Consider the following 18,105-nt stretch of genomic DNA (forward strand, 5'->3'; position numbering starts at 1 on the left):
GCTTTTACAAATCTTTTCCAAGGAAAAGAGACGCTTCCAGCAAAGTTAGCAAGTTTAAATCTGGTTGGATAAAACCAGTCCAGCGTGGTGAAAAAAACTGTGGTAAACAGTTTAATCTATCATCATCATCAGCAGCACTCTGTCTCCAGTTACAGGAAAAGGAAGGGTGCTTGGAACAGTGAGATGTTTTAGACCCTCATTGGCCGAGAGCGTTCACATGTTTATGGAGTAATTGTATTAGTCCATGTATCAGTCAGAAATTATGGAAAGTGTTGAAGAAGTGTATGTGACTAATGGCTGTTAAAGGCATCTTCCCACAGGAAATGACTGATGTTGAATTGATTTCTCTTTACAAAGTGTTTTGAGATGACGTGAATTGGAGCTACATAAATAAACTGAATGGAATTTAATACTTTTTTTCTTTAACCAAAGTCCCCCCCCAAATTAGGAAGATGAAGCCTGATTAAAGCAATCAAAAAGGTAACAGATATTAGCAAACCTGCCAACAAAATAAACTCTTTAAATGTAACTGACTCCTCTAAATAATCAATATATTAAATCTGATAAAGTTAGCTGAATACTAGAGGGTTTAGATTTCCAGTTTAGTTTCTCCTCCACACAAAAAAATCGATTCATAGGGGATCCACGCCTAACATGCTGGTAGACGGGTGCGTCCTAAACCAACATGTCGGTAGACCAACAAGTCGGTAGACGCGCCCGTCCTTGACCAACAAGTCGGTAGACGCGCCCATCCTGGACCAACATGTTGGTAGACCAACATGTCGGTAGACCAACATGTCGGTAGACAGGCCCGTCCTGGACCAACATGTCGGTAGACGGGCCCGTCCTGGACCAACATATCGGTAGACGGGCGCGTCCTGGACCAACACGTCGGAAGACGGGTGCGTCCTGGACCAAAATACTGGCAGACTGGTCCGTCCTGGACCAACATGTTGGTAGACCAACAAGTCGGTAGACGCGCCCGTCCTGGACCAACATGTCGGTAGACCAAACATGTCGGTAGACGCGCCCGTCCTGGACCAACATGTCGGTAGACCAAACATGTCGGTAGACGCGCCCGTCCTGGACCAACATGTCGGTAGACCAACATGTCAGTAGACGCGCCCGTCCTGGACCAACATGTCGATAGACGCGCCCGTCCTGGACCAACATGTCGGTAGACCAACAAGTCGGTAGACGCGCCCGTCCTGGACCAACATGTCGGTAGACCAAAATGTCGGTAGACGCGCCCGTCCTGGACCAACATGTCGGTAGACCAACATGTCGGTAGACCAACATGTCGGTAGACGCGCCCGTCCTGGACCAACATGTCGGTAGACGCGCCCGTCCTGGACCAACATGTCGGTAGACCAACATGTCGGTAGACGCGCCCGTCCTGGACCAACATGTCGGTAGACCAACATGTCGGTAGACGGGCCCGTCCTGGACCAACATGTCGGTAGACCAACATGTCAGTAGACGCGCCCGTCCTGGACCAACATGTCGGTAGACGGGCCCGTCCTGGACTAACATGTCGGTAGACCAACATGTCGGTAGACGGGCCCGTCCTGGACTAACATGTCGGTAGACCAACATGTCGGTAGACGGGTCCGTCCTGGACCAACATGTCGGTAGACGGGCCCGTCCTGGACCAACATGTCGGTAGAGCAACATGTCGGTAGACGGGCCCGTCCTGGACCAACATGTCGGTAGACCAACATGTCGGTAGACGCGCCCGTCCTGGACCAACATGTCGGTAGACCAACATGTCGGTAGACGGGCCCGTCCTGGACCAACATGTCAGTAGACGCGCCCGTCCTGGACCAACATGTCGGTAGACGGGCCCGTCCTGGACCAACATGTCGGTAGACCAACATGTCGGTAGACGGGCCCGTCCTGGACTAACATGTCGGTAGACCAACATGTCGGTAGACGGGTCCGTCCTGGACCAACATGTCGGTAGACGGGCCCGTCCTGGACTAACATGTCGGTAGAGCAACATGTCGGTAGACGGGCCCGTCCTGGACTAACATGTCGGTAGACCAACATGTCGGTAGACGGGTCCGTCCTGGACTAACATGTCGGTAGACGGGCCCGTCCTGGACCAACATGTCGGTAGACCAACATGTCGGTAGACGGGCCCGTCCTGGACTAACATGTCGGTAGACGGGCCCGTCCTGGACCAACATGTCGGTAGACGGGCCCGTCCTGGACTAACATGTCGGTAGACCAACATGTCGGTAGACGGGCCCGTCCTGGACTAACATGTCGGTAGACCAACAAGTCGGTAGACGCGCCCGTCCTGGACCAACATGTCGGTAGACCAACAAGTCGGTAGACGCGCCCGTCCTGGACTAACATGTCGGTAGACCAACATGTCGGTAGACGGGCCCGTCCTGGACTAACATGTCGGTAGACCAACATGTCGGTAGACGGGTCCGTCCTGGACTAACATGTCGGTAGACCAACATGTCGGTAGACGGGCCCGTCCTGGACCAACATGTCGGTAGACGGGCCTGTCATGGACCAGCACGCTGGTAGACGGGTGCGTCCTGGACCAAAATACTGGCAGACGGGTCCGTCCTAAGCAAACATGTCGGTAGACAGGTCTATCAAGGCCAAACATTATTTGCCAGTATTTGTGATGACACCAAATTAAATATTTAGGCTTGATGTCCCCATGTTTGTGGCACTGAGACAGCACATGTGGAAAGTCCCAGAGGGAGCATGATGTGTGTAAGCTCTGACAGTGGAAAGCTTCCCGTTTGTGTGACTGAAGCCTTAAACAGAGAAATGTGAGCGACTTTTTATCATCATGGTAACAGTTATCTGATGTTTGCCTTCAAGCCAACCCGTACCCCTCCATACACACCATAAGGCAAAGTTAATAAATGTGGTTCTGAAAGTTTAACACCCCATGCGACCATGATGAATGATTGGAAGATGTTTGCCCCTTTAATGTGACATAAAACTTTTATAATCCAACAGAAAAACTAAAATAATTCAGTGCCAGCTGCACATGACCAGATTCCAGCTCATCTTTGGAGTCTTTCCAGCAGCCAATGTACAATTATTTATTTGAATGTAAAGTTAGTACTAAGAATAAAGATGATTAAAATAGGTAAAAGGTAGTTTCTTGTATTACTCTCCTTTTCTAACATTTCTCCTCAACATGTCTTACTTTTCCTGTTGAATGTTACAGGGTACATGTCACATTAATGGTGGGGTAAAAAAAATTACAAAGATTTTCAATAATGGCAATAATTTAACCCCCACAGCACCTGTTTTTCAACGTGCCAGCTGCATATGCTCTGAGATCCATTAGCTTGTTTAACACTGGATTTTGGTGATTTCTACGCCCAGTTTAATACCCAGCAATGCACCTGTCCAGCAGAGTTTTCATTCCTAGCAGGTTGCTTTTTGGGTTAGGGTGGCTCTTAAATGGGGTTTGTGTTTGTCCTGAGTAGAGCTGAAGCGGTTTTGTCCTCCTTACTCATATATTACCATCCGAGTCCAGCGTGTCAAGCAGGTGGAGACTCTGGTCCAGCTGCAGCCAGCAGCTGCCCAGACGGACGCAGGAACACCACCATAACTGTGATGTTATCGCTGGACCCTTCCGCCTTGGCGTGACATACCAACCTCTGTGCGACCCTGTGTCCCACATCAGCTTCAGCACATTCTGCTAAAAGATCTTCTGCCCCTTCAGGGTCACCCGTCCCCCGGAGCGCATCCATAACCAGATCTGGGACCTCGGAGGGTTTAACAGCATCGAAGAAACCGTCACACGCCAGGAGCACGTAGTCCTCGTCCCCTAGCAGCTGGACGGTGGAAGAATCAGCGTCCCCCGACACATATGGTTTCTGGTCAAAATCACCTGGAGGATAATTGTGATGGTTAGTGTGGACAGGGAGTACTCTTTGATTTCGACATCTGATTTTGTTTAAGCTGTTTTTTCTGAGGTCTTTTAAAGCTCAGCAGTGCCACCTGCTGGTTGGATTATGGCTACATTCTATTTCTATGCAAACATGGAGAACATCTACACCCTTCTGCTCATTAATCATCATGAAGCCTTCAGTTCTATTTGCCCCCTTTCAGCTCAGCTTTAGCTTGTCAAACACAGAAAATAGAGTTGTTTTAGTCTCAACTGCTAAGATCCAAACTTTTCAAGAGCACCTGATGAGGAGGCAGAGGAGAGCCCACCTGCCCCCACCCATCATCCCCACCCTCTAAAGAAGCACCATAGAGAGCGTTCTGACCAGCTGTCTCACTGTGTGGTGTGGAGGCTGCAGCGCCTCAGACTGCAGACTGGAAGAAGGTGAAAAGAGTGGTGAGAACAGCAGAGAGGATCATTGGGGCTCCTCTTCCCTCCATTAAAAACATTTCATCCCAGCGCTTTTTGTCCCGAGCCCGTAACATCATAAATGACCCCTCACCCCTCCACCATGGACTGTTCTCCCTGCTGCCTTCTGGGAAGAGGCTTCACAGCTTTCAATGCATATGCAGCAGGTTCCAGAACAGCTTCTTCCCCACCGCATTCAGACTGCTGAATGTTGTATAAAATGGGGTTTAAAAAAAAAAAAACACTGAATGTTGGAAACTGTAAATCATATACCAGTGTTATGTTTTTATTTTTATTTTTATTACTTCTGCACTTTAAAAATGGAAATGTCTTACGAGCTATACTGAACAAAATTTCTTTTTGCATACACTGTGTACAAAATGACAATAAAGTCTATCTGAGTCTAAGTCTAAATCAGTGATGTCAAAAGTTCACACATTTGTTACTAAAGTAGAAGTATAGATACTGCAGTTTAAAAACACTCTGGTAAAAGTTGAAGTATCAACTTGACCTCTTTACTCAAGTAAAATTGAAAAAGTATGAGCTCCAAAACTACTTAAAGTATAAAAGTATAAAATAACCTTTTAAAAAAACCCAGCCAGATGCCACTATATAAATTTTAAAGCTCAATTTCGAAAAATTCTTTGAGATAGGGCCGAGGATGAGGGAGGTCTTGTTGGTCTCCGTCTCCCGATACGCTCTGGCCTGTGTCCGACCTTTCAGACATTTCAACATCTTTTTCTGAATCCATTGTAGCATGGCATAGACAATTCACATTAGCAGTTTGAAGATCACCTGCTTGCTTCTGATGATTTTCTTTAACTAACCAATGAGTGTTTGCGTTATATGACTCATCCAATCACATTAGTTTTCACTAGATGTGGATGGAGCCAATGATCTGCATTGGATGGAGCACATGACGGGAAATAAAGATTTAGAAACATTAAACCAGGAGTAACCAATTAAAGATCAGCGGGATCAGAATAAAGGAAATCATCAACCTGTAAAGGTCCAGAGACATTTTTAATGATCCGTTACTTTAAACAGAATTAAACACTGAAATAAAATCTGGTATTTATATTTTAATGTTATACATTGAATTTTTAAATAAAAAAAAATAATAATAACAACAATTGCCAAAAATTCCTGCGCTATCTCAGATAAGTTGACACTAGAATTATTCCCGTATATCCATCAGTAGTTAAAGGAAAAGCGTCAGCAAATGCTAATTCTGCCTGTAAAACAATGACAGTGTAATTGTCGCTGTATGATCTGAAGCTTCATTTGGAGCTTTTAAACAGGCTTTTGAAAAACTTTGATAATTTGATGCTGTAATAATATAGATTTTTTAGAATGAAAAGCTTGCAGATGTGCATAATCAACAAATAACAGAAATACGAGTATGTTAAGTTCTGTTCCGTTTATGTCTCTTTCCTTCTAAGTATGAAATGTCCCATGCTCCTGAATGCACCATAGCTATCTGACGCTTGTGAACGCATCACACTGGTCTGTGTAGATGCGCATTTGGTTTTCCGCTCGGCAGACATGCACTTTTCTGCATAACATTGGACCGCGGTCCGCTAATCTGTGACCTCTGCATTAAACCGAAGTCAAGAGTAACGAGTAACGTTTGTTTTAAAAATTTAAGGAATAGAAAATACAGATACTTGTGTGAAAATGTAATGAGTAGAAGTCAGAAGTAGGAAGAAAAATAAGTAATGAAGAAAAGTATAGATACCTAAAAAGTGTACTTAAGTACAGTAATGAAGTATTTGTACTTCGTTACTTGACAGCTCTGATCTAAATGTAACGTCTTTAGTGTTATGCCTGCCAGCGCAGGGCTGACACTGTTGTTGGATGCAGGAGTTTGCCCTGCAACTGAGGGGTCGCTGGTTCAAACACCAGCCTGTTCACTGTTGTTGCCTCCTTGGGAAAACAACACCTCACCTGGATTACCTCCTGAAAAACTAGGATAGTTAGTCCAATTCAAGCCTAAATAGAATTCCTGCTAAGCAGGATGAGCAGACATGGTGCCATCTGCTGGAGAAACCACAGGAGAAGGGGGGACAATGGATAGGAACAATGAAGGCAGCTACTAAATAGAGTCTGACTGTCCTGCAGTAACGTTAACCTCTCTGTTCTATGTTCCGATTGGTTGGGAAAGCCTTACCGATGGCTCTGGAGACGGCGTAGGTGCCGTTAACTCGCCAGCAACCCATGTAGGTGATGCAGCCTCCGAGATCTTCTATCCTCTGTTTCTCATCCTGTGAATCAGAGAACAAAAGTTAAGTAAAGAAACATCTTCCCCTTGCGACACTATTCCGCTCGGTTAGCGTTGATGATGTCACCAGTGTGAAAGAAATCAGAGAACTTGTAAGGAAGCCATGCCGTAGTCAGTGTACTTTATTGTTTCTCTCCATTATCTGGCTGAATCCCTCTCACCAGAGCTACTCCATGTTTATCGAATGTAAAAAAAAGTTGTTTCAGCCTGTTAAATCAAACACAACTGGCACGGTGTGTTGACGTCCGTACGTTGCGTTCAATAGTATCACGTAATTTAGCGGGCCAACTCAGCTCCGGTGTTCTCACAGCATGCCGATCATAACCGAGTGTTGTTTGACCCAGGTAGACACGCATCAGTGAGCTGTTCTGACTGACACTAAAAGCAGATTATTTCTGGGTTTAAACATGTTTGTCAGCCAGAAGGAAAAGGGTTAAAGAAAGTTCCTGCTGTTGCTTTTAGCTCCATGCAGTTTGTGCCGCTTCTTTGCTCCATATAGTTGTTATTGCCAGGGTGTGGTGTGGCAACCACTAACTAACCCTAAACTCTGCCATTTGATTCAAAGACATCACAGACACGATGTCAGCATGAAATGCAGACAGCCTGAGAGTCAGAGACAGGACCACAACCTGCTCAGACCTGCATGATTACAGACATCTGACTAACGCTGGCTGCTGCTGCAGCAGGTAGAAGAGGAAATGACCATCTGAGCGTGTGACATCTGAAGCCGAATGACACAATACCCAATTTACACTACCCTTGAAAAACCGTGCAGAGACCGGTCCGAGCTCAGTAACTGAGATAACTTATCGTGTGTAAATGGAAAGCAAACTGAACTGAACCGAGCTAGACACAACCGGACCGAGCTAACTGCAGACCAGTTCCAGAGGTGGGCTCGGCTCGGTTTTTTCCTGGCTCGGTTCTCTGATAACAAGAGCGCATGAGCAGAACGCGTCATCTCCGTCTGGCTGCACATCGCGATTCACACTCCATTCCAGTAGTGGGCGGTAATCCCCCTCCGGAAACAGAAGAACAACTTCTTCTTCAACAATCGAAATCTTCTCCACGCAACATTTTTAATAATAACACTGAAGTACAGCAATAATAATCAAGCATAACTTTCTGAATGTGACGGGCGCCGCCATTTTGATTTGCTTGCTTCCCTCCTTCTTCTTCTTCTTCTTCTTCTTCTTCTTGTGTTTTATGGCGGTTGGCAAACAACTTTTGGTGCATTACCGCCACCAACTGCTTGATTTCCTCCTTCAATACTGGCAGTAATACCGCAGATCGTCACTAGGAGGCAAGAAGTCGAGGAACCGAGATAGCGTGATGTGTAAACAGTCGTGAGAACCGAGCTCGGCCTGGTTAACTGATCCGAGCTCGGACCGGTCTCGGCATGGATCGGTTTTTCAAGGGTAGTGTAAATGGGGCTTTAGTGTTCCCACTGGTCCCCGGTGTTACTTTACCTCTCTGTCCGGTTTGTGGGGGTCCATGAGGGTAACAACCTCTCCTCTTCTGACCAACATGGCCTGAGAGTCTCCGAGCCAGGCCACCGTCAGCTGCTGACCGTGGATCAGCACGGCCACTCCAGTGCTCCCACTCCGCAGACGCTACAGACACACAGAAAGCTGAATAAGTGGTTCCCCTGAAGCTGGCGGAGTGCGGTGCAGCGTACAGCGATGAAATCCGCCTGGCGTACAACATCCCATACCTCTCTCTTGGCTTTGTGTCTAAACATGTCGTCTGTGCTCTTGAAGGCAGCTTTAAAGGCCGTGGCAGCGTCACTCTGCAGCGCCTCCTGGTGGCTGAGGGCGACGTGGAGGTGAGTGGCAGCGAAAGTGGCAGCATCCACCCCTCCATGTCCATCAAACACAGCGTAGTAGGCACGCTCCACTCCGTCCTAACCGGGGTCAGACAGAGGCAGAGCGACGGTAAAGGCAGTGATGGAGTTGGAGCACAGATCGGTTTTCAGTTGCTGTACCTGGATCCCAAAGAGCTGGTTAAATTCAGCCAGCGCCACATGTTTGTCCTCCATCTTCCTTCTGGTGTTCTTGATGGCATGAACAGAGCACTGAAAGCTCTGAGAAGGCGGCGGGGGGAACTGGGGGAGCTCCTGACTCCAGCTCAGTGCCACGCTGATCAGCTTGTTGAAGAAGAGCCGCTGCACTGCCTCTGACTCAAGTACTGTAAGCAGAACAGAACCGCTCATGAGGATGTTATTAAACAATAGGTTCTGTTTCTAGTGGAACCCTGAAGACAGAATAAAAAAATCAACGATCCATCCATGTAGCAGACAAGTTAAAAAAAACTTACATATTCTCAAAGTTAATCTGCAGCCTTGTCCACTGACTGCCATATTTGGAATTTCTGATTCCTCAGTGGTATTAAAGGCATACTATGCAACAATTTTCAGTTAATTAATGTGTTCCATAACGTTTTGGATGATTAAATGAGTCATTTCAGGTTGAACAAAGGTTTTCTCGGCCGCCCTGGTGGTCTGTGGGGGAAATACCGCACTTGCAATTGCAGGAGCACCGACCCGCACCCACAGGCTCAGAAGTCTCGCGAGAGTCGGTCTAGCTTTACAGCGAGAACTGCTACACCCCCCAGTTAAAAGCATGCTCGTCGCTAGTGCAGTGGCGATCTTTGTGCAGTGCTGCTTTCACAACGGACGCAGCAAAATCGCGTCTGCTGCTTCCTTTTTGCTGCTTGTACCAGTTAGTTCTGACGCGCGGCTGAAGCAGCTTTGCTGCTCTGGCTGCGCGGTGCAAAAGTGTGTCTGACGCGCGTTGGGCGGAGCTTCACTATCCTTTCTCTGCCTTGCAGCTATATTTGCTGTGATCAGTGGGGATAAAGTAGTTTTCATATGTTTTTAAGTGAGAAAATACACCTGAAAACGTCATCAGTGCCATCAGTTCATTCAGATTATCATCCTGCCTTACAATATTTTTTCTGTCGGAGCGCTCAGACCCCCACATACCAGCGGTGCACCGACAGTAGGAATCCCTTCATCAGCAGCCTCTGGCCGGGTCGCCTCCTCGCGGTTCACCGCGGCAGCTGGTAGGTGTTTTTCATCTAAATAATCCAAACTGCAGGCAGCAGGATACTAAAAGCGAACATATTCTGCCGGCAGATTTCTGCATTTTAAGTTAATTTAGGCGTCAATAAACTGTTTAAGAGGAGTGATCATCAGCGCTCTGATCATCAGCGCTGTGTCTCTCTCCCTGCCAGCTCCCAGATCAGCTTCTCTGATTGGTTGACGCGGCGCGTCGAGCAGCAAAAATTTTCCATCTCGAGCAGCAGCGCGTTTGCGGCACGTCACGCGCGTCAGATGCTCATTCGTTGCGTTCGCCTGTCTGCTAAGCTCAAAACAACCGCGCCTGGCTTGACGGAGAAACCAGGAGAACAGCTGTGCATATTTATGACAGTGCACTTTTACTTTCGCCCTCTGGGGGGAGCCTCGCTGGAAAATCAACACCGGTTGCATAGTGTACCTTTAAATTCAATGCAAAAAGATATTATAGCCTTTACATCCTAAATTGCAAGACGTTCATTATTATTACACTGGAAGTCTGCTAGATATCCCTCCATTGCACAGTGGCTTAAGGACATGCTGTTTTTCCTTAAACTTGAGAAAATTAAATATACAATGAGAGGATGTACAGACATTTTTTCCCAAAAATGGCAGTGTTGTGTTTCTTATTTTTCAAATTTGGAGCCCCTACCTAACTAAATATATGTGCCTGTTGCTGTATTTTGCTGATGTTTTTTTTTTTTTCTATTATTATCATCTATTTTATTTTTCTGCTGAACATGTCGGGCTGAGACAGGGTGGGAATCGGGTGTTTCGTTCTCTCTTTTTATTGTTCTTTTTTTGTTTTGTTTTTATTGTTTGTATATATAGTAGGTGTGAAAATTTCAACATTTGTACTTGCGTGTATATATTAGAAGTTATACCTGCATAAGTATATGTTTATCCAAAAAAAAAAAAGCGAACTGTATTCCTTATTGTGATTATCTTATCGTTTGCTTCAATAAAAATAAAAAAAATAAAAACTTACAGACCACTTTCTCCTCCTCTTCCAGGTTTGCTTCCTGAGGACTCTGAAACCGTAACAAGTCATCCTTTAGAAGCTGGGCGATGGCTGCTTGGCACAGGAGGAACCTAAGGCCTGGAGGAGCATCCCTGAGTCACAAAGACAGGAAATCAGATCATGAACGGGGGGATAAATAAGCAGCAGTTAAGTCAAACTGTGACATAAGTGAAGGCTTGTGCCCCTCCCGGCTCTTGGTTCGATGTCACGTGTGTGGAAAGGAAAGCTAGATTTGGCAGGCAGGAAGTTGAGGAAACAATGGTGTTTCTGCCGACAGGATGTGAACTCTTCCTTGCAAAGGAAACTGGAAAAATGTGGAAAAACGGAGAACCCAGGAGCCTATGACACGTTTTTATATGAGGTTTACTGGTTAAAGGCCGTAGCTACAGCTTTTTAACAAAACGATTAATAAATACATCAATAGAACATCTATACTGTTGAAGAATAGAAGTCTTCATTTCAATAAAAGAATAGTACAATACAGGGAATTGTTTCATACATTTTGACAGGTCCAAAGTATATCTGGTTGTGATGCCAACATCAACACAAAATAATTCTACATCCATCAGACGGGTCTCTGGCATTACCAGATTCTAGTAGGTCTGTGAGAAATGGTTTCTTCTTGGCTTTAAATTCCCAGATTCAAGACAAAAGCAGCCAAAACGTGGGAGAACTGTTAACAATGCTGAGCTCGGTTCTTCACGAGCATTTACACACCACGCTATCATGGTTCCTCGCCTTCTAGTGGCAATCTATGGTGCTACTGCTCTATAGACGGAAACAAGCAAATCAACATGGCTGCCCCCATAACATTCAGGAAGTTTGTGGAGAGTCAGACGAAGAAGGCAGCCTTTGGTGAATTTACTTGACAGAGTGGGCTTTTGGGAAGTGGATACGACAACAATCGTCTAATCAAGGCTTACAGACACAGGAAACAACGACAGGAATTGATGTTCACACTGCTAAGCAGAATCATCACTGGAAATCGTGTGAAACGGCAGGGAAGCTAGTATTTATATGAATGTCTGAAGTTTCATGATAACAGAGGCTGACTGTAAGGAGACGACGCGGTCGGCTCATGCGCTCTTTGTTATCAGAGAACCGAGCCAGAACTGAACCGCGCTGAGCCCTACTGATGAACTAGTACTAGTTTAGCGCAGTTCGGTTGCATCTGGCACGGTCTGATGCAGTTCTGCGAGTCATTTACGCTCAACAGTTATACAATAAACCATTAGCATTAGTTGACCTGGCAATTGGTCGGCATACAGTACAGAAGGAGAGAAGGGGAAATTGAGGGCGCCGCCGCCGCCACCTACTGACTGGGAGGAGTTAAACATGTATCTATGACCTTTAATGTCAAATTATTCAGATTCTAACCCGATAAAACCTGTTTGACAAATGACATCATGTCATCAACGGGCTCAACTACAGCTACTGTGAGAGGGGACCTTCTAGGACCCCTATATGTGGTACATTCCCTCTGAAGTTTCCAGTAAAAGTCTCTCATTAATGAAATTCAATAGCAGAAAAAATTACAAACTTTGGAACTGGTCAATCATTTTAATTTACTAACTTAATCATTCAGGAAAGTCAAATATGAAGTGACTGATTAGATTCTAATATAAATTCTTTATTTTTCATTCAATGGACTGCATTTGTGATATTTATCTTTATGCTACTTGATGTTTTAGCTACCGGTATTTAAAAAATGAAGAAGGATCTTGCTAATTTGCATTTATGGTGTTTATATCGTTTATATCTGAAGGAACTACAGATTAAAGCTGATTTTTATGTACAATTTAAGCATTTCCTGTCATGGTCGCTTCTGAAAGAAATAACAGCAAGTTCTTACTGACGTCTCGATCCCAGATGGTTGCAATGTGCTACTACTACCATTAGGTGGCATCAATGCACCATGCTTAAGGTCATTAGTACTAAACTATAAATTGGAATTTAAATTCTTAAGTCTATATTGGCAAATTTACGAATAAGCACGTACATTTATGAGAAAAAATTTATAAGATTTTAAAAATACAAATTATGAAGGAAAAAGTAGAACATTTACGAGACTAAAACGCAAATTTACGAGAAAAAAAACATGCACATTTACGAAATTATCAGCATGCACATTTATGGGATCCTAAGCATGGAAATTTACAAGATTATAAAGATGCAAATTTATTATATCATTCATTTTTACTTTAAAAACTTTCATGAGCAGGCCATTGTACCATCTCATTCCATCGCCAAAGCCCTCCAATGAATGGTGCATTAACATATGCTTTATGTAGCATACTTTAATCTGTATTAGAATCTCGCACTGTTCCACACATGTACATGCTTAAATCTCAGAAATGTGCCACTCTTATCTCTTAATTTTTTTACTTATTTATACTTTTTCTCTTATATTCGTATGTTTTAATTTCATAAATTTGTGTTGTTTTTTTTACTTGTAAATTTGGTTGTTTATCCTCAATAAAATGCCACTTTCAACAAAAAAAATTTAATTCCATTTATTATTCTTGTGTGAATGGCACTAATACGCTGTCGTACTCTGGAGCTTTGAAAACTGATCATTTTTCCTGCCCTAAACGAGCAGTGGGCATGGCCCAAGCTGGCTAAGCTAAGCTAAGGCTACGCAAGCACAGCAGGTATTGACGTTGTTCATGCTCCCAATAAAATGCAGCTGCTGTCAGACTTCTGTGTGAGCGGATAAGGACACCAAAGTGACCCATGACCTCAACTATCCAAGAGGATCTTTAGTAACCTCAGTTATTACAACAGATTATTATCTTTTTTTTTTTTCTGCAGATTTGTGTTATTTACCAAACATAACCACTGTTTGAGCGGCCTCCTACAGCAGAGTAAACTGTGCAGAAATAATAGGCAATGCAGAAGAGAGCTGCCAAAACATGTGAGGAATGCAACAAGTCATGCCCAAACACACTGACATGAACACATAGGGTTTGTGGACGGTGCAGATTTAGGTAAGAAAGTGCAGTTTATGAGAATGTGATGGGAGAGTTTAGAAATTCTATTCTGAAAACATGACGAATAGGGATAGAAAATCTCATCCTAACAAGTTGGAGAGATTATTATTAAACCTTTATTTAACCAGGAAGGTCACAATTAAGATGAACTCTTTTATCCAGGGCAACCTTGAAAAAAAAAACAAGAATAAAAACAAAAACAGTTAGAAAACATTTGAAGATTTTCATAGAATAGAAAATCCCTTTATTGTCCCACAATGGGGAAATTCTGGTGTTACAGCAGCAAAAAGATTATAGAAAAAATGGTCACACAAATATGGACCTTAGAAAATGTATAAGAATAACATAATAGTGAAGAGTTATAAAATAAACAATAAAATAGTGTACCAAACATTGTTAAAACATATATTGTTTTAACAATATAAATACTGTGCACCTGGAGAATAAATAACCAATATACAGCTATAAACAGCTATGGACATTTTTTACAGTAATGGATATTTGAAAATAGCTGCAACATCAGGCAGATCTCCAAGGGCAAGTAGTTTTTATTGACTAGTAAAGCGTCATTTCATTTTTCATCAGATGGGTGACTTATCTCTGCCCTTGGGGTGCAAAAATCTTTGCCCTTTGACTCTTGTTAAAAGTTGTACATGTGCAGCAGCAATACAAAGGTATAGGAGAGCTTGGGGCGCCCTGAATTGACAGGAAGTGTATTTGCTCACCACCTCCTGCCACAGCACAAACGTTTTGCGGGTGGTTGACAGGTCGAGTAGCAGGAGTCGGAGACGCTTCCTTTTCCAGGATCTGGTTTAGTTACAAGGTTAGACTAACCGCATGCAGCGAGGCTAAAGCTCTACTTCACTTTCCCTGCCTCCTTTTACAAACGTCAGGATCTGAGCCAGCATAGATAAACACAGGTAAGACTGATTTAAAGCACTTTTAGAAAAGGCAAAGAAGAATGACCAATCTGGGATTCACCTGGAAAATAATAGAATATAGTCTACTTTTTCTAGATGTTTGATAAGTTGCATAGGTGCTCTTAAACACATTCTCAGTAAATAAATAGTTTTTATATACTAAAAGAATATGAAGCTGTCGAACAGCTTCTCTATTAATAAACTGGTACATACATTTTTTTTAGGTTTGTGACAATATTGGACCGTGCAAAACAAAGATTTATCTTCACAAAGCCTCAGAACAGTAAAAATGTATGTACAAAAAGTAAAGCTGTATATGAAATTATGTTTTGTTTTAATAAAGTTTTTTTTCAAAATGTGTTTTGTTGTTGATTTCTTTTTGGTATACGTATATTTTTAATTTATAATCCCCCCTGGATAAAGCACCACCAGTTGCCACTGATGGTAGTGCAGGAGCACATCTTTCAATCTTCCATTTCTTTCCCAACCTCAACCAGTGCATTAACAACACAATCTTTTCAAGATGGTTGAAAATAAAGACTGCTCTCCGCATTATCGTCCGCCATGGTTGCTTTTTTCTTCCTGCTTTTGCGTGGCAAATAGAGAATAGTGACCTTTATTGAGTATTAATGGCGTTCAGGTCGGATGGATGCGACCTGGTTGCATTTGAAAAGATTAGATAAATATCAGATTCAGAACCACAGAGCCAAGTGACCTGGATCGCAAACGGACAAAAAACAAACAAAAACATAGCCTAAGTCTAGACCAAAAGAAAAGATGAAGTGAAGTGTTCCTACCGAGCAGCCAGCAGCCTCTGGCCCAGTTCCAGGCTCTCTCCATGCAGCTCCTCCAAAGAGACTTTACGACTCAAGAGGCCTACCGGCAGGGGATCGTCTGCCTTCAGAGCAGCGGGGAATTCCTCTACAAACCTCCTCAGGAAGCACCGGGCCTCCTCCTCCATCCCAGCCTCTTGAGATGTCAGGCAGCGGGTAGCAATCTGAAAAACAAGAGATCAGGATTATGACCGAACCGCGCTAAGCTAGTACTAGTTCATCAGTAGGACTCGGCGCTGTTCTAGTTCTGGCTCAGTTCTCTGATAACAAAGAGCGCATGAGCAGATCGCATCATCTCCTCACAGTCAGCCTCCATAATCATTAAATCTCAATAACTTCTATGATTTCCAGTGATGGTTCTGCTTAGCAGTGTGATGAACCTTGACGTGTCATTGTTTTTTGCATGTGTAAGCCCTGATTAAGCTATAGTTTGTCGTATCCACTTCCCAAAAGCTGTCAAGTAAATTCACCAAAGGCTGCCTTCTTTTGCCTGACTCGCCGAGTCTAGATACGGCCATGAGGACAGGAGGGCGAAGAGCTGCGGGGATTCAGGTGGAAAAAGGGTCCCAGCCTTCTCGAACGCCTCGCTCTATTAGCTGGTCCATCTTCACGAGTCGTTTTCCGCTATGGCAGTCATAAAAACAAGGGGACACATTTGCGTTCACTGCGACACGCAGGCAATTTAATTCCAAACAATTAAAAAGCCAATTTATGTAAAAAAATAAAAAGGCTTCAAGGTTTTATTACACTACACCATTCTCATTACTGGCACACGTAAAACACATATCAGCAGTCCTAGCTTTGCTGCACTGGCTTCTGGTTGCTTTTAAAATAGATTTTAAAATGTTATTGTTTGTTTTTAAAGCTCTTAATGGGCTAGCCCCCCAGTATCTGACTGAGCTCCTCCAAATCCATGCCCCTGCCAGAACACGAGATCCTCCACTCAGCTGCTTCTGGCCGCACCTAAACCAGACTCAACCAAAGGTGACCTTGCGTTTGTGGCAGCGGCGGTACAGATAACGAAAAAAAAAAAAAAATAAGATTTTTAGACAGGATAACTTTAGAAATAGAAATTATCTAACTTTTGGGACAACATTGTCTGATAAAGAGTACTTTATATACATGTTTAAGCCAGAATGATTTGAAATTTAATTTTAATTTCCCTACGACTACAGTTTTAAAGGTTGCAGCTTTGCAGAATAAACAATTTTATTAAAAAGTCCCAGCAGCAGGCATGTTTGGTGATCTGATCCAATAATGTCTAATCAGTGGTCCACAAATTGTTTTACTATTTCAAAGATGGGAAATAAGTTGGGATGGGGCCCATTAGAGCTTCACTCTTAGAAACGCCCCTGGATACTGGCAAGATGACAAAGAATTACTACTATGTTGTCAGGATCAATTACAGGAAAGCATTTTGCATTATTGAACACAAAAATGATGACCAATATCAAATATAGTGCAGTTAAATACTCATCAGTGCTTTGGAGACATTGGTATAATTGCCTCCTGAAGGGGTAGGCACCTTCTCTGTTGTACTTTTATTCTTTTTTTTTCTTAGTGTATCTGTTTCTTTTAATGTATATTGGACCTTGAGTCTGTAATAAAATCAATCAATCAATAAAATCAATCAAAAAAATTATTAAAACACATGAAAACAACAAAGTCTGTACATTTCCTTCCGCCAAACTTCCGTAAATAATCCAGCAGTCAGACGGCTGCTCTGGGTTTAAGGAAACTTCTTCAGAGGTTTTCAGATAAACAATCTTCTAATATGTCTCCAAACTTTTCCTGTGGGTGAAGAAGAGAGCTTAGCTCAAGCAGCAAACAGAAGAGTAACGGTACCAGCGGAGAAATCCGTCTGAGAGGAAAGAGCGTCAAAGCAGGAGGAACCCAGACCCCCCCTAGAAGCTGGTCAGCTTCACCCGGGAAACATCGACAGGACAGAGGCTAATGGCGCTACAGGACTTAGAAAAGTTCATTTAACCCCAAAAGAAAGTGCTGTTTCGTCCTTACCCTGGGATACAGGCGATTCCTCTGCTGGGTCTGCAGAGCAGTGGGGCAGAAACACGCCCTTCAGCTACACAAAAACGACCGCAGACAACGGCGCCGATTCTCACAGCATCCGCCGGGAGCCCAGCGTCTCCGTCTCCATTTTAATGGGGCGGGACCATCCACAGTGTTTACTGATCTAAAAAAGCGCGATCCTAACTCCTGAGTTCTGCTGCTTCCGCTTTACAGTTAAAGGAACATGACACCAATTTAACTGCTACAAAAAGCAGAGACTAACAGCCGTAAAAATCATAGTATTGTTTTTTTTTTTTTTTTTTTTTTCCTTTTTTTTTTATTTAAGTTTCATTTGTAATAAAAAGTGAGATTTTTGATGATTTATGTCACTAACAAGTATACATGTGTGAACCACTGATTAGTTCCATGTCTTTTAAAAGTGTCATTTTATTTTTTTATTTTAGTTCGTGCCACAATAAAACATAATAATTGTGCAGCAAATGGATCCCTTTGTGGCTGCTCAGTGGCCTTGCAGCAAGAAGGTTCCCGGTTCGATTACCGGCCCGGGTCTTTCTGCATGGAGTTTGTTCTTCCTGAGCATGCGTGGGTTCTCTCCGGGTACTCCGGCTTCCTCCCACAGT

At 43.6% G+C, this 18,105-nt stretch overlaps 2 protein-coding genes across 51 annotated transcripts; both read right to left on the reverse strand.

The window, feature by feature from the left end:
- Window positions 1-368: 368 nt before the first annotated feature.
- LOC119789940 lies at window positions 369-2,761 on the reverse strand. Of its 50 annotated transcripts, XM_038295181.1 has the most exons (8): window positions 2,466-2,640; window positions 2,081-2,214; window positions 1,800-1,908; window positions 1,550-1,768; window positions 1,425-1,455; window positions 1,284-1,361; window positions 782-1,173; window positions 369-734 (listed from the first exon to the last, which is right to left on the reverse strand). In XM_038295181.1, exons 1-8 carry the CDS (start codon window positions 2,624-2,626, stop codon window positions 650-652), a joined length of 1,209 nt encoding a protein of 402 aa, XP_038151109.1. In that variant the 5' UTR covers window positions 2,627-2,640; the 3' UTR covers window positions 369-649. The 50 variants fall into 50 exon arrangements, with proteins under 50 accessions (XP_038151109.1, XP_038151099.1, XP_038151106.1 ...); XM_038295171.1 differs by lacking the exon at window positions 1,425-1,455 and adding an exon at window positions 1,482-1,527 and having other exon boundaries at window positions 782-1,267; window positions 1,300-1,418; window positions 1,591-1,861; XM_038295178.1 differs by lacking the exon at window positions 1,425-1,455 and adding an exon at window positions 1,482-1,527 and having other exon boundaries at window positions 1,284-1,418; window positions 1,591-1,861.
- ppm1f (protein phosphatase, Mg2+/Mn2+ dependent, 1F) lies at window positions 2,593-17,604 on the reverse strand. The gene is made up of 8 exons (XM_038295199.1): window positions 17,474-17,604; window positions 15,422-15,621; window positions 10,682-10,806; window positions 8,602-8,804; window positions 8,332-8,520; window positions 8,087-8,230; window positions 6,510-6,603; window positions 2,593-3,874 (listed from the first exon to the last, which is right to left on the reverse strand). Exons 2-8 carry the CDS (start codon window positions 15,583-15,585, stop codon window positions 3,522-3,524), a joined length of 1,272 nt encoding a protein of 423 aa, XP_038151127.1. The 5' UTR covers window positions 15,586-15,621; window positions 17,474-17,604; the 3' UTR covers window positions 2,593-3,521.
- Between the last annotated feature and the right edge of the window lie 501 nt (window positions 17,605-18,105).

Source organism: Cyprinodon tularosa, unplaced genomic scaffold (genome assembly GCF_016077235.1).
Source record: "Cyprinodon tularosa strain WSP-4 unplaced genomic scaffold, ASM1607723v1 ctg351, whole genome shotgun sequence".
In the NCBI taxonomy this organism is placed as follows: Eukaryota; Metazoa; Chordata; class Actinopteri; order Cyprinodontiformes; family Cyprinodontidae; genus Cyprinodon; species Cyprinodon tularosa.